General features: G+C 42.9%; 3 protein-coding genes across 5 annotated transcripts in view; 2 read left to right on the top strand and 1 right to left on the bottom strand.

Annotated features, from left to right (window-relative positions):
- Nucleotides 1-254: 254 nt before the first annotated feature.
- On the bottom strand, nt 255-14,922 carry DUSP18 (dual specificity phosphatase 18). Of its 3 annotated transcripts, none has more exons than XM_072142063.1 (2): nt 14,826-14,922; nt 255-883 (listed from the first exon to the last, which is right to left on the bottom strand). In XM_072142063.1, the coding sequence occupies exon 2, from the start codon at nt 817-819 to the stop codon at nt 295-297; it is 525 nt and encodes a 174-aa protein (XP_071998164.1). In that variant the 5' UTR covers nt 820-883; nt 14,826-14,922; the 3' UTR covers nt 255-294. The 3 variants fall into 3 exon arrangements, with proteins under 3 accessions (XP_071998164.1, XP_071998172.1, XP_071998156.1); XM_072142071.1 differs by having other exon boundaries at nt 14,811-14,832; XM_072142055.1 differs by lacking the exon at nt 14,826-14,922 and adding an exon at nt 2,090-2,168.
- C1H5orf52 (chromosome 1 C5orf52 homolog) lies at nt 2,200-9,227 on the top strand. The gene is made up of 3 exons (XM_072142082.1): nt 2,200-2,391; nt 6,227-6,326; nt 8,886-9,227. Exons 1-3 carry the CDS (start codon nt 2,315-2,317, stop codon nt 9,084-9,086), a joined length of 378 nt encoding a protein of 125 aa, XP_071998183.1. The 5' UTR covers nt 2,200-2,314; the 3' UTR covers nt 9,087-9,227.
- Nucleotides 14,900-15,345, top strand: part of OSBP2 (oxysterol binding protein 2) — a 173,749-nt gene continuing 173,303 nt past the window's right edge. The window contains exon 1 of the mRNA XM_072141998.1: nt 14,900-15,241. Coding sequence (XP_071998099.1) covers nt 14,985-15,241 — 257 coding nt within the window. The 5' untranslated portion in view covers nt 14,900-14,984. The remainder of the gene's footprint in view (nt 15,242-15,345) is intronic.

Here is a 15,345-nt window from a genome sequence, read left to right as displayed (position 1 = left end):
CTTTTAAAATTATGCTAATGAGTCTGAAGGGTAAAAGTCGGGTAAAAAAATAGATACGTGGTCCACATGAATTGACATTTAATCTGTTGTTGTCGGCAAGAGAAAACTAACGTTTTGTGTGTGTCAGTAAATTAACTCTATTTTTTTTTTGCAATTAGTTACTTTACGTAAAGAGTGTTTACCAAAACTGATAATTTTTTGAGCGCTTGCGAACTGTTTGATACATTAAAAAAAAAAGATATAAAAGACAAAACCTTTTGCACCTATGTCATTTTAATCGGTGTATGTCGACCTTCAGAGTGGAAGCATGCCATTTGTTTCAGCCTCATAAATGCTTGGAATAGGTCCAACAGGAGATTCAATGATTTGGACTGTGTTTTTCCCAAATAAACTCTGTTCATAGACGACCAGTTGTCTCCAGAATCCAATGTTGGGGCGTATAATAGGCCTACATGATTTTAAGTGATCGTGTGCTGCCAGCAGGGTAAGTCCATGTTGCCTCATAAGGTAAGCAAGACAGAATGTAGGAGATCTGCTGATACCTGCTACACAATGGATTAATGTCCGTCCTCCATCAGTTTCTACTTCATGGATCTTCTGCGTTATGGTTTCAAAGTAATCGTACAAAGGAGCCTCTGGTAGGTCAGCGAAAGGGAAATGTAGATAAGTCACCCCGGGGATGACAGATGATAGGCATTCTAGTGAGACATTAATGACAAATGTAATGTTGTGGCCTAGGAGTAAGGCTGTCTTTCTTGCCATTGCTGCACTGCTCAAGAACAGTCCTTCTGTAACTTTACTCAGCCCAGAAATAGACATTTCTTTTTCCTCTTCTCACACAAGTCAGTGTGTTTTTCTTATGACCATCTGGTGCTCTGTTCAGCTGTAATAAAATTGTAGCATATACATTTAACACTTTTTGGTATTTGTGCTTTTAGATTTGTAATTTAAAATGTAATTTAAAATGATTTATCTCGGTGACCTGCTAGTTTAAGAGTTTGTCCCAAGCTTATAAGTAATTCCCTATCATGTGGATGGAAAATGTGATCACTGAGGGTCCAGCTACTGGGGATCACAAAAATGGGATTCCCATTATCACTAATGGGTTAAGCTGCACGGGCGCTGTGCTCTGCTATCTCCATCACTCACAGTCATTGAACAGAGTAGCCAGGTGCATGCTCACCTGCTTCTCCACCTATTAGTGAGAATGGGATCCATGTCCTCTGGAACCCCACTCCCCCCACATCACCTTGTCCCTATCCTGTGGTTGAGGTCTACGGCGCTAATGCACATAGCTGAGTTTGATCTAAAAAACTTGGTCATCTGGATTCATAGTCTTGTACACAGTACAGTCAGTTTTTGGCATACAAGTTATAAAAGAGTTGCAATTCTTGGCTGTACACCTCCTCTTGCCACTTTTTTTGGAGGTTGGACAGGGAGCTGGTGTAAAATTCATTGGTGCAGCGCCATGTGCTGGATATACTATGAGGCCTAAGCTTTACTATCCAGGTGACACCAGAAAGTTATTGTCTTTTTTCACCATACAAAATAAAATTAAGAAACTGATGGAAAACTGCCTTGAAGAAGACATGTCACCAAAATACTGAATGAAATGTATAACCTTGGTATCCCAAGCTGCATTCACATCTTCAACTACAATGTCAGCTCAAGCCAAATGTTGCCAAGTACAGTGAAACACACCAGAAGACCACCCTTTTCAGAATACTCCCTCGTTAAAGGAAATCTACCATTTGTTGCATTGTTAATTTTCATTGCAAAATTCTGTAACGTTACAGATGCAGAAACATATCTTGTTTCATCCCTGATCTGAGTGTTTTTGCTAAAAAAAAGATGAGCTGGTTCGCTGTACATATGTTTTGACATCTAGTGACATTAGATAGTAGGTTGCATTATGGTTTCCCATAAAACAATGGGACACAGCTATGACGATTACAATAGAAAAAGAAAATGTATAAAAAAGCTGGCTAAGTAATGGAGAATACAGAGGGTTTTAGGATAGATCTAAACTCAACTGCTAACAGTGATACTGTAGTTCCTATATTACATATGATATAAGACTATTACTAACCTTGAGAAGGTAAAGGGCTGAATGTTCATAGTGTTGAAAAAAAGTGCCCGTTGAAAGGAATCTCTATGTATCCAGCTACCAAGCAACTTAATATGACACAATGGTGATGTCACAAACCTATTCCATCTTACCAAGGCTGTAGAAATCCATCTGTTATGTGCAAATGTCTGTTGTCTGTTACACTTTTGACCTAATGTTTCCTTTAGTCCCCCCATCTTGTTAAAAATGTCAGAAGAGGCATCTGAAATTCCTATGGCAACTTTTTGCACAGGAAACGGCTTGGATGGTGCAACGTTGTACAGGTTTGTACCATACTGATAGCTACGGGAGCAGAGTTATTAAAACCATCAATTGAAAGGGAACAAACCCCTTACAACAGTCCATATTCATAAAATACAACTAGCCAGTGTATAAAGTAAATATACTGTAATACATTTGTAACACAATGAGCATGCTGCTAGCAGGATCCGGCTCCCAGAAGAAGATCGTGCAGCCACTGAAGGGACTGGCAGACCCGGGGGTTTCATTCGAGCAGTGTACCCCCCGGTAAGCGCTGCAAGGGTGTCCAAATCACATGAGATGCCCCTAACACACGGCAGTCAAACATGACCACAAAGCGTAAGGGGTCAACACCTGCAATCGGAGGAATCGCTGATTGCGGGTGTCTGCTGTAATGTACAGCTGACACTCACAACTTCTGAACGGAGCCGGCTTTTAACCCCTTACCGACATGTGACATAATAGTACGTCACATGTCGGGTCCCGGTACATGGAGAGGGCTCGCGGGCCGAGCCCTCTCCATAGCCGGTAAGTCTTTGCTGCATATTGCAGCAAAGGCTTACCGGTAACACCCACGATCGGGTGTTTTACCGCTGATCGCCGCCGGCAAAGGTGCCGGCGGCTTCAAAAAGACAGCGGCGCGCATGCGCCACCATCTTTCCGTGGATCGTCGCTCCCCGTGACGTCATCGGGGAGCGGCGATCCGTCGCCATGGTAACTTCGGGTCTCACGAAGACCCGAAGCTACTTCGGGTTAACCCATTCATTACCATGTGCTCTCAGCACATGGTAATGTATGAGTAGTAAAAACCCCTTATACTGCCATACTGTAGTATGGCAGTATATGATAGGATCGATCAGACACCCTAGGGTTAAAAATAAAAAAAAAGTTAAAATAAAAAAATTATAATAAAAAACACATTAGGTATCGCCGCATCCGAAAATGCCCGATCTATCAAAATATGATAACGGTTTTTCACTGCGTTTAACCCCGTAACGGAAAATCGCGCCCAAAGTTGAAAATGGCACTTTTTTGCCATTTAAAATTTTTTTTTAAATTCTATAAAAAGTGATCAAAGGTCACACAGTCCTAAAAATGATAACATTGTAAACGTCATCAAAATCTGCAAAAAACGACACCACCCACAGCTCCATACACCAAAGTATGAAAAAGTTATTAGCCCCAGAATATGGCAAAATTCCCCCAAAAAATTTTGTACAGGAGGTTTTAATTTTTTTAAATGTATGAAAACATTATAAAACCTATACAAATTTGTTATCCCCGTAATCGTACCAACCCAAAGAATAAAGTAGACATGTCATTTGGGGTGCACAGTGAAATCCGCAAAATCCAAGCCCACAAGAATACGGCACAAATGCGTTTTTTTACCAATTTCACTGCATTTGGAATTTTTTTTCCCGGTACATGGCATGAAATATTAAATACCACCATTTTGCAGTGTAATTTGTTACGCAGAAAATAAGCCATAACACAGCTCTGTACATGGAAAAATAAAAAAGTTACAGATTTTTGAATGTGGGGAGTGAAAAATGAAAACGCAAAATCGAAAAAGGGCCGCGGCGGGAAGGGGTTAAAAGCTTTTTTTTTTTTTAAACCCAGGGCATAATAAGCTAAAAGAAGAGCAGGTCCTGCCAGATGGGGACACACACCAGTATACCAGTGCTGCATGTGTACTATAGAATAGAGTCTTAGCACTGGTAAAATTTAGTATGTAAATTTTTGTATATCCTACAAGACCATAAATTAAACCACCTCCACCAATTTTAAACCACCTCCACCTAGATTTTATGACCTAACCAAACTATACATCTTTATCGCAACACTTATTTAAAACTCTCAAGGTAGATTTGCAAGTTTCCAGTCTCACGTTTCAATGTTATATAATATATAGATATGCACATTTCCCTTTTTTCCACAGGCCCCTTTCTGTGTGTAACACACGAAAGGTTTTTATTTTGAAGCAGTTCCTGTTCTTTAATCCAGTAGAAAAAACTCTTTTGTGACCGGAGCTCAAAAACGAAAAAGACAATCCATGCACGTTTCCTCCTTATTTGTGCACCAAACACAAGGGATCACTTTCAGGGATAAGTCACCAAAATCTGGCTGATTTTTTAGCCTGATGTGTATGTATGTTTAAAGTGTTTTCCTTATCTAGATACCTTGTTCAAATCAGATGTATTCCGTGTTCCTTGTTTTTTAAATGTATGTGATTTATGTATGAAATTGAAAACGTATTTTATGTAGAAACAGTTTTGTATAAATAAAGCTAGAGGACGGACGCTAATCATGCCCCGGAAGAAGCACAGAGGCGAAACCCTGGGTCGGGCAAGGATTGGCGTCCTCGTGGAGTCATTTGTGATATGCACATTTTTTATCTACATATGTGAGTAGAACTGGAAATAAAAGTTTAAAAAGTTTGAAACTGTCTACATTATGTCTGGATATGTCTCTTATATACAGTGAGTGGAGGAGACTAGGACAGGAGTGAAAATATTGACGGTTTCTGGTCTGAATGGTGACTTATCCCTGAAAGTGATCCCTTGTGTTTGGTGCACAAATAAGGAGGAAACCTGCATGGATCGTCTTTTTCGTTTTTGAGCTCCGGTCACAAAAGAGTTTTTTCTACTGGATTATTGAATAGTGGATGTTTGCTGGATCCATCTAGGACCGTTAAGGACAGCTCATAAGAGGGAATGTGCAGCACCACGCAATTTTTGTTAGTTCCTGTTCTTGTCCGTCTTGTCATGTCACGGCCGGTCTGTATTGCCGGTGGAAGTGCCGGCCCTCCTCTCCACAATGGGCTTCTTCAGCGTCATGCTGTGAGGATCGGAAAAGGAAGATGCGGTAGTAAACTGCACCTCCCTTGTCCCCTAGGGTCAGAGACAGACGGAGGCCCGGTCCTGCTCCAGCAGTTAGTGTGGGAGCAGAAGAAAACTGCAGCAACATCTACAGACTCGACAGCGGCAAACTCGAGACCTGTGCCCGCTAACATCCAGAATTGAGTTAATTTTTCTACCATATATAAACATTTTGGCAATTGTATGTTTGTCCCAATGTGAAGTTAATATCCCATAAATATCACCCATGGGACATGTTGTCCCTTAGAAACAAGATGTTGTTCTTGAATACACAGGTCCATTTTTTAAAAACCACCAATTGAAGAAATGTATGCACATGGCAAATTTAATTAAATTATTGTTAAGTGTCAGTGCCCAGATGAGAATACCCCATTAAAGGAAATCTACTGTCATTATGAAGCATGATAAAACAGGGACACTTACTCATAGAGTCAGGCACCGTGACTCTGGTAATCTATATTTGTAATCAGTGGCCCCCTCCTATCCTTCGAAAATAAACTTTAAAATTATGCCTTTTGAGCCTGAAGGGCTCTTGGGGTGTTACCGAAGCCCTCTGTGCACTGGCTTAACAAGTTGTTTTCACACTGCAGCAGCACTTCTCTGTCTCCCCCTACCCCTACACTTCCTGTAATCTCGGCAGCATTGAGAACACTGTGGGGCGGGGCTCCTTCAGATTGTAACAGCGTGTGAATATGTAGGGGCTCTGATAACAAGCCCGTAGCATTTCAGGTTCATTAGTATTATTTTAAAAGTTGATTTTAGAAGGAAGGATGCCATAGACAAATATAAGAAGATTACCACAGTCACGGTGCTTGGATCTATGAGTAAGTGTCCCTGGTTTATCATGATGTATTTTGACGGTAGTTTTCCTTTAAACTTATTGTCAAGATAGTCTAAGCCTGTAAACCCCCTTAATATGCCTATTATGTATATTTGTCTCCATGTCACATACTCACACGTCTCTTATTAAATATTTAAGCTTAGTTACGCATTCTAATCGAGGTCCCAAGCCAAGAACTCATCTTGCCAATGTGATCATTCGGGATAATATCATGGAAAAGAAGATGCTGGAGCTAAAGGTGAAACATTTCATAGTTCATTTTACTTCTTTAACTGGTTCACGACCACCCGCCCTGTATTCACGGCGGGCGGCCGGTCCCGGTGCATGGAGAGGGCTCACGGGCTGAGCCCTCTCCATAGCCGGTAAGTCTTTGCTGCATATAGCAGCAAAGACTTACCGGTAACACCCGCGATCGGTGCTAGCACCAATCGCGGGTGTTATCACCATGATCGCTGCCGGCAGCTTCAAAAAGATGGTGGCGCATGGGTGCTGCCATCTTGCCTAGGATCGTGCATCCCCCGTGACGTCATCGGGGAGCGGTCAATCCGTCGCCATGACAGCCTCGGGTCTTCCGAAGACCCGAGGCTACTTCGTTTTAACCCCTTCATTACAATGTGCTGATAGCACATTGTAATGAATGAGGAGGAAAATCCCCATATACTCCCATACTGTAGTATGGCAGTATATGATAGGATCGATCAGACAACCTAGGGTTAAAGTACCCTAGGGAGTCTGAAAAATAGTAAAAAAAAAAAAATTATAATAAAAAACCCAAAAAATTCAAATCACCTCCCTTAACCTAGAACTGATATAAATATAAATAAACAGTAAAAATCATAAACACATTTTTTCGACGCGTCCGAAAATGCCCGATCAAAATATACTAACGGTTTTTCACTGCGTTTAACCCCGTAACGGAAAATAGCGCCCAAAGTCGAAAGTGGCACTTTTTTGCCATTTTGAAAAATATATATAAAAAAATCTATAAAAAGTGATCAAGAGGTCCTACAGTCCTAAAAAATGATATCATTGAAAATATTATCAAATGTCGCAAAAAATTACACCACCCACAGCTCCGTACAACAAAGTATAAAAAAGTTATTAGCGCCAGAAGATGGCAAAATAAAAAAAAAATTTGTACAGGAGGTTTTAATTTTTGTAAATGTAAAAAAACATAAAACCTATACAAATTTGGTGTCCCTGTGTCTGTACCGACCCAAAGAATAAAGTAGACATGTCATAATATCCAAGCCCACAAGAAAAGGGCACAAATGCGTTTTTTCACCATTTTCACTGCATATGGAATTTTTTTCCCTCTTCCCAGTACACGGCATGGAATATTCAATACCATCACTATGAAGTGCAATTTGTTACGTGTAAAAATAAAAAAGTTATAGATTTTTGAAGGTGGGGAGTGAAAAATAGAAATGAAAAAACAGGAAAGGGCCTGGTCCTTAACCGGCGAAGAGATATTCTAGGATAAAGTAATCTCTAGGCACTGGCAGGGAAGGTAGTACAATAAAAATAAAGTAATACTTACCTGTCCTCACCCATTCATTCCAGCTTCTCCCCCTGCCAGTGTCTGTGAACACAGGCTGTTGTAATGACATCACATTGACACTGACATCTTTGATGGTTTGCTGAGGTCACATGCATGATGTCACCAACGCTTTCTCTGTGTTATATCATTATATCATATATTATAATCTAAATCGGAACAAGACAGAAAAAGGTTGCCTAGTTGGCTAACTCACTTTTCAAGTCAAGAAAAATACATCCAAAAATTGGTAAGAAATCCAGCAGAATGTAACAGTACCAATAGTAAAACGTAACTTTTAATAATTACTGATAAAATAAGTTCACAGTGAACCACAATAGTATGCACATCAACCATCTAGTCAGCAAAAACACATCAGAAAGGGAGCTCGTTCAGACCTCCAATAAGTCTCGTCTGACACGGTCCCCAGTAATACCTCACCATGCCTTAGTGCATTCCTGTATAGCATATGACACGGTGCATCATCTCAAAACCACGGACCAACATTAATCCTGACAGTAAGGAATAATAGGGTGGATCTCACCAGTCTTCGATGCACCGTCTCCTGGTCGAGCGGTACTGGTCCGGAGGTACAGGACCAATTAAGCCCTATGATCGCAATATTGCTCCCGCCCTGACAAGGACGGTCCCAGTACTGTCCCTTTCAGACCCTGTTAGTCCCTAATATGTAATCCCTACGCGTTTCGTACGTCGTGTGACGCACTCATCAGGGGAATAAAGTAATGTAGTGGACTATGCAGTCTTGATGCTAAGTATGGCTGCAAAAGCTCCACATCAGGGGTTAAAATGAATCAAAAATGAGCAGTGGCCCATATAATACAAGTTATACTAGTATGGTGGCTAGATGTATTGGCATGGGTCCATTCATTTTAACCCCTTGATGTGGAACTTTTGTAGCCATACTTAGCATCAAGACTGCATAGCCCACTACATTCCTTTATTCCCCTGATGAGTGCGTCACACGACGTATGAAACACATACTAGTCGGAAAAGTGGCTAAAACTGTGCAAAACCCTTATAAAAATAAATGATAAATACAATTTTAAAACAAAGTGACGCAAGGCATTTCAGATATTTTTTTTGGTGTAAATTACTCCAGTATTCTGAGATAGAAAGATTGATAAACCATCTCGCTTCATTTATAGAAAACCCTGAACTAAGTTTTTTGGGATACATACGAATTTGTTTATTTCTTTCCTAATTTTATAAGATGGCTGTTTGTATAACTTTATTTTACAGCTAAAGAACATAAGCAAAATGCAAGAGAAAATCTCATCCTACAATGATAATCTGAAAAATAAGTTTGGGAGAGAGCAGCACATGAAGAGCACTCGCTGGAAAAAAGAACATACAGCTTTCCTGAAATATGTAGACAAAAAGAAGAAAAGTCCAAACTCATTGATGTCACTATCTGCACAGCCTCCAAAACTGAAGAAATGATGCTAGCCACAAGCTCTCTGACATATTAGTAATACTATAGATGGCAACAGCAGCGCCACCGTGTGGACTGACAAGTTACTGTTTGCACATTCCCTCCTGTTCTCTTACTAAACTTCTCACTAATAAACAAGAGCAAGAACCGCAACAATTACACAAATGTTCAAATAATTGACATATCTTAAAGGAAATCTACCGTCTGATTCATATATTAAGCAGCATCACTGACTGAATCCTTTTTTGGCCCTGATGCAGGTTCTAGCCTTGTGATATTAAAGAAGAGCAGTTTGCACAGCCAAATGGTATCAAGGCAGGTCTAGTGCAATAGACAACAGCTATATCTCAAAAGCAAAAAGAATTGCACCAAAAATAGACCAACATGCAAAGAATAAGAAGTGGAAGTATCTTACAACATAAATTTATATTTTATTCTTGTACAAAGACAGACACACATTAAAATCATCTAAAAAAATATTTTACAAAGAAAATTCATTCGTGGTGGCCCTGGTATGGGTCAACCACCATGCACCCCTATTCAGACAATAGTTCCTGTCTATATGCCTACCTCAATATTGCACACAATCCACAGTAATATAACATAATATAGAATCCTGTGGCAATAAGCCCAAACTGCACAGTCTGCAGTGATGTAAACCGTGAGTAAATGGCTGTAAACAATAAACCGTACAAAAAGTGCCAATGCTTCCATCCAAAGGTAACCCAAACACAGGAAAGTGCTTAGTGCTGACAATAAAGTGCCAATAAAGTACTATGTACGATCACTACTAAGATAAAGACAATACCCACTACATATACACAAGTAGGAATCTGAATCGGATAGACACTGCCGGGCCGGCATACAGGTAGAGGTAGGTAGGATAGGCGGTGACCGGCTCCCCACGCGTATCGTCATCAGAAGACGACTTCCTCAGGGGTAGGTTCTGGCCTTGTTATCCTGTTATTGTTTTATTGTTCAAAAACATGCAGACGGGCTCTGGTGACTCCCCTAGAACCACTTGCAGCTCATTATTTTTAAAACATCCTTTTAAGGAAAATGAGACCCTAAAAAATTGTTACAAGGCCAAATCCTGCATCAGGGTGCAGAGAGGATTCGGACAGGGAGGCTGCTTTATAAAGTATGAATCAGGCGGTACATTTCCTTTAATGGGGTTGTATTGGTGGGAGTGCTGCTGTGACCCCATTAATCAGGTGATTTCTGGAGATGTTGGACAATCTATCAATCTAAAGTCAATGACATGTTCTAAGTACTGAAAAGCCTCTTTAACACCTTCACAACTGCCGTGACATATCTCCTGAACCCTGACACAATTTTGATGTCAACAGATGATGTATGGATTGTTTATGGATGCTTAACAGAACCGGAGATATCCACCCTTAACCCCTTCACGCTCTGCGACGGATATATCCGCCGCAGAGCTATGAAGGGTGTATGAAGAGGGCTCCAGGGCTCTTCATACAGAGATGGGCTTTACTGCATATTGCAGCAAAGACCCATTGCTTCCACCCGCGGCCGGTGCTCACGGGTGTTAACCTTTTCTTTACCGCCGCTCCCCTGAACGTCATGGCTGCATAGTTTATGCATATTCGTTACTCTGCAGAAATGCCATATACTGCAATACAGTAGTATTGTAGAATATGGTAGGAACGATCAGACCATCTAGGGTTAATGTACCCGAGAGGGTCTAAGAAAATGTGAAAAAAAAAATTTCCCTAGAACTAATATAAAATATAATAAACAGTAAAAATCACAAACCCATTATGTATCGCCGCGTCCCAAAATGCCCGATCTATCAAAATATAAAAACGGTGACCACCGAAACAGGAAAAGGAGCCCAAGTGCTTAGCCAAAATGTGACTTTTACACCTTTTTAAATGAAAACAAAATGTAATGAAAAGCGATCAAAATGTCACACAGTCCTCAAAATGGTAGCAATGTAAACGTTGGCTCATTTCGCAAAAAATGACTCCTCACAGCTCCGTACACCAAAGTATGAAAAAGGAAAAAGTTATTAGAGTCTAAATTTTTTTTCCATTTTCGTACACATTCGTTTCATTTTTGTAGATGTATTAAAACACAATAAAACCTGCATAAATTTGGTAACACTGCGATCGTACCGAACCAAATTGTTATTTGCAGCGCAGAGTGAAAGTCGTAAAAACTGAGCCCACAAGAACGTGACACACATGCGTTTTTTAAAAATGTTTCCACATTTGGAATTTTTTTCCTCTTTCCCAGTACACAGCATGTTATAATAAATAACATCACAGGAAATTAAAATTTGTTACGTACAAATTAAGCCCTCACACAGCTCTGTGCACGGAAAAATGAAGGTGGAGAGCGAGTGATGAGCGAAAAAACCCTGCGTCCTTATGGCGTTAAAGAGTACCTATCACCCATAAAAAAAAACACTAAATAATCAGCTCCTAGCTCTACCTCAAATGTAGAAGTGTTACACTGCTAGCTTTATCGGAACCCTCCAATAAGGCTAGCAGACACTGCTGCGCTTTACAATAGGAACGCCCTACCAAGCTCACAGCGGTCCGAGGCGCTGCTTCTCCGCCACTCCCACTCCAGAGGCCGGTGGTGACTGCCAGGATTCATGCAGTGTCTGCTAGCGTTATCGGAGGGTTCAGATAACGCTAGCAGTGTAACACTGCTACATCTGCTGTAGCACTAGGAGCTGCTTACTTTAGTAAGCAGCTCCTAGTGCCATTTTTATGGGCGACAGGTCTACTTTAAAGTTGTACTAAAGAAAAATTATTTTTCTGTACAGCTTTCTATTCCCGATTGTAAATTTAAGAGTGGATATATCCGTTCTCTTAAGCACAATCCATTTCGTATTAAAGAGGAGACTCTCCTTTTTAATATGACACTGGATTGTGTTTCTCAGTGCAAGGCTTCAGAACATATACCGTATATACTCGAGTAATAAGCTGAGTTTTTCAACACCATATTTGTGCCAGCCAGCCCCCTGTAGTATGTAGCCTGCCAGCCCCCTGTAGTATGTAGCCTGCCAGCCCCCTGTAGTATGTAGCCTGCCAGCCCCCTGTAGTATGTAGCCTGCCAGCCCCCTGTAGAATGTAGCCTGCCAGACCCCTGTAGTATGTAGCCTGGCAGCCCCCTGTAGTATGTAGCCTGGCAGCCCCCTGTAGTATGTAGCCTGCCAGCCCCCTGTAGTATGTAGCCTGCCAGCCCCCTGTAGAATGTAGCCTGCCAGCCCCCTGTAGTATGTAGCCTGCCAGCCCCCTGTAGTATGTAGCCTGCCAGCCCCCTGTAGTATGTAGCCTGCCAGACCCCTGTAGAATGTAGCCTGCCAGACCCCTGTAGTATGTAGCCTGCCAGACCCCTGTAGTATGTAGCCTGGCAGCCCCCTGTAGTATGTAGCCTGCCAGCCCCCTGTAGTATGTAGCCTGCCAGCCCCCTGTAGTATGTAGCCTGCCAGCCCCCTGTAGTATGTAGCCTGCCAGCCCCCTGTAGTATGTAGCCTGCCAGACCCCTGTAGAATGTAGCCTGCCAGACCCCTGTAGAATGTAGCCTGCCAGCCCCCTGTAGTATGCAGCCTGCCAGCTCCCTGTAGTATGCAGCCTGCCAGCCCCCTGTAGTATGCAGCCTGCCAGCCTCCTGTAGTATGCAGCCTTCCAGCCCCCTGTAGAATGTAGCCTTCCAGCCCCCTGTAGTATGCAGCCTGCCAGCCCCCTGTAGAATGTAGCCTGCCAGCCCCCTGTAGAATGTAGCCTGCCAGCCCCCTGTAGAATGTAGCCTGCCAGCCCCCTGTAGTATGTAGCCTGCCAGCCCCCTGTAGAATGTAGCCTGCCAGCCCCCTGTAGAATGTAGCCTGCCAGACCCCTGTAGAATGTAGCCTGCCAGCCCCCTGTAGTATGCAGCCTGCCAGCTCCCTGTAGTATGCAGCCTGCCAGCCCCCTGTAGTATGCAGCCTGCCAGCCTCCTGTAGTATGCAGCCTTCCAGCCCCCTGTAGAATGTAGCCTTCCAGCCCCCTGTAGTATGCAGCCTGCCAGCCCCCTGTAGAATGTAGCCTGCCAGCCCCCTGTAGAATGTAGCCTGCCAGCCCCCTGTAGTATGTAGCCTGCCAGCCCCCTGTAGTATGTAGCCTGCCAGCCCCCTGTAGAATGTAGCCGGCCAGCCCCCTGTAGAATGTAGCCGGCCAGCCCCCTGTAGAATGTAGCCGGCCAGCCCTCTGTAGTATGTAGCCGGCCAGACCCCTGTAGTATGTAGCCGGCCAGACCCCTGTAGTATGTAGCCGGCACACCCCCATGTAGTAAAAAAGAATTAGCACTGTATTCACCTTTCCGAAGCCCCCTGTATGACCTCTTCTTGCTTCTGATGCCTCTTTGGGTTCTCTCAGGTCCTCTTTGGGTCGTCCCCTCACAATGCTGGCGGCTCACAATTAATGACGCCGGCAAACGGCTGGCGTCATTGTGTGCCGGCCGAGCGCAAAGACCCGAAGAGGAGCAGAACGACCGGAAGAGGATCCGAAGCAAGAAGAGGACCTATACGAGGCGTCGGAAAGGTGAGTACAGTGTTCTTTTTTTTTTTGTACTACAGGGAGGGCAGGCAGGCCGGCTATATACTACAGGGGCTGCTGTGACCACCCTCAGCTTATACTCGAGTCAATAGGTTTTCCCAGTTTTTTTGTGTTAAAATTAGGTACCTTGGCTTATACTTGAGAATATACGGTAGGTGTTTGAAGTGTGCCCCCCTCCAGCCTGTCAGCTGAAGGCAGAATATAGAAGAAGCTGCAGGAGACTTTCACTTTGCAGTAGTACTTGCACCCTCTGCATCGTTAGCCAAACCTGGGAAAGGGTGATTGAATAATGCTGTACATATTTATTTTGGTAAATACTTATTTTAAAAACTTTAATTGGAAAAAAAATGACAAAAAAACTTATTTTTTCACAGTTGTAGTCAAAAATATGTAATTAATACAGTAAAACTATCCTATCAAGTTTAAATTCTCACATGTCATAAAAAAATAAGTGAAAACTGTAATGATATGTAAAGCTTTTCCAGAGATATTGTCAGTTAGAGAATCGCAAAGCAGAATGGCAAAAATGGACCTGGACATTCAGGCACCAATCTTCCTGATGGTCACGATGAGCGACATTTTCCAGTACTAGGACAATTATTGGTGGCGATGGTGCGGCTGTACATGCGCCATTGGTAGGTGAAGCTAAATGCCACGGACAGGATCAGAACTAGGTCCAAACCCATCAGTTGGACTCTTTAGTAGCCATATTATAGGAATCTGTCATCAATATAGTCAGCGTCAGATTTCCTTTAACGTTCCTGGTAAAAATGCTGAGGTTACCTGTAAACAGCTCATTTAATGAAGACAATATTAATTTTAGTTATATGGTAAATGTACTGTTATCAGGTAAAGAGTAAACCCTTCCAGAATATGTTTTTTTGTATCTTGGCATAATAATAAATCAGTTCTTTAGAAGATATTATAATATGTCATTATTAGTTACCAGGACTGAAGCAAAGCAATAACAATAGCAGAAACAATAGCGTGACCAAGCACAACCAATCAGACTGTAACTGCCAGTCGAGAAATGAAAGCTCACACCTGATTGGTTGTTGTGCATTACAATTAACCCTTGCACTAGTTGCAGGAGCTCTGGCGTGTAATGGAGCATCTCCGCGTTACGTGACTACAAGTCCCAGCATTACAAGACATTACCGCCTGCTCCTCACTCACCGCTTCACCACGTGACTATTTCTCTTCTTCCCGCGAGGATCCCGTCGAGATCACAGACGGCATGTGACGTGTATTTGTTTTGATGCTGGAGCCCCCTGGAGTCACGTGGTGGAGGGGGTGTGTCGGGTGCGTTGTCCCCGCCCACCTCGGAGCTGGTCTATGGGAAGAGCGGCCGCTCCTGGCTGTAGCGGGCTGGTGTCCCTGTGCTCCGCTGTGCCTTGTCTGTCCTGCCCGCAGAGCAGAGCGCTGAGCTGTGGAGACACAGACATGAGCAATTCAGGGTCCGCGCTCCCGGGCACCCCCGCCGCCCCCGGACCCGACACTTACAAAGGCTGGCTCTTCAAATGGACCAACTACCTGAAGGGATATCAGAGACGCTGGTTTGTGTTGAGCAATGGTCTGCTGTCTTATTACAGGTAAGTGACAGAAGCTACTATGGATGTGACAGCTTCTGGTGGAGGTACCAGGGATGTGACAGCTGCTGCTGGAGGTACCAGGGATGTGACAGCTCCTGCTGGAG

This window comes from Engystomops pustulosus, chromosome 1 (genome assembly GCF_040894005.1).
Source record: "Engystomops pustulosus chromosome 1, aEngPut4.maternal, whole genome shotgun sequence".
Taxonomy (NCBI): domain Eukaryota; kingdom Metazoa; phylum Chordata; class Amphibia; order Anura; family Leptodactylidae; genus Engystomops; species Engystomops pustulosus.
This window is presented reverse-complemented; position numbering and strand designations above follow the sequence as displayed.

Coding starts and splice junctions, on each gene's coding strand:
- C1H5orf52 (XM_072142082.1), top strand. CDS start 2,315: ATGTCAGAAGAGGCATCTGAAATTCCTATGGCAACTTTTTGCACAGGA. Junction 2,392..6,226: donor GATGGTGCAACGTTGTACAG/GTTTGTACCATA, acceptor TAAATATTTAAG/CTTAGTTACGCATTCTAATC. Junction 6,327..8,885: donor AGAAGATGCTGGAGCTAAAG/GTGAAACATTTC, acceptor TTTATTTTACAG/CTAAAGAACATAAGCAAAAT.
- DUSP18 (XM_072142063.1), bottom strand. CDS start 819: ATGTCTATTTCTGGGCTGAGTAAAGTTACAGAAGGACTGTTCTTGAGC.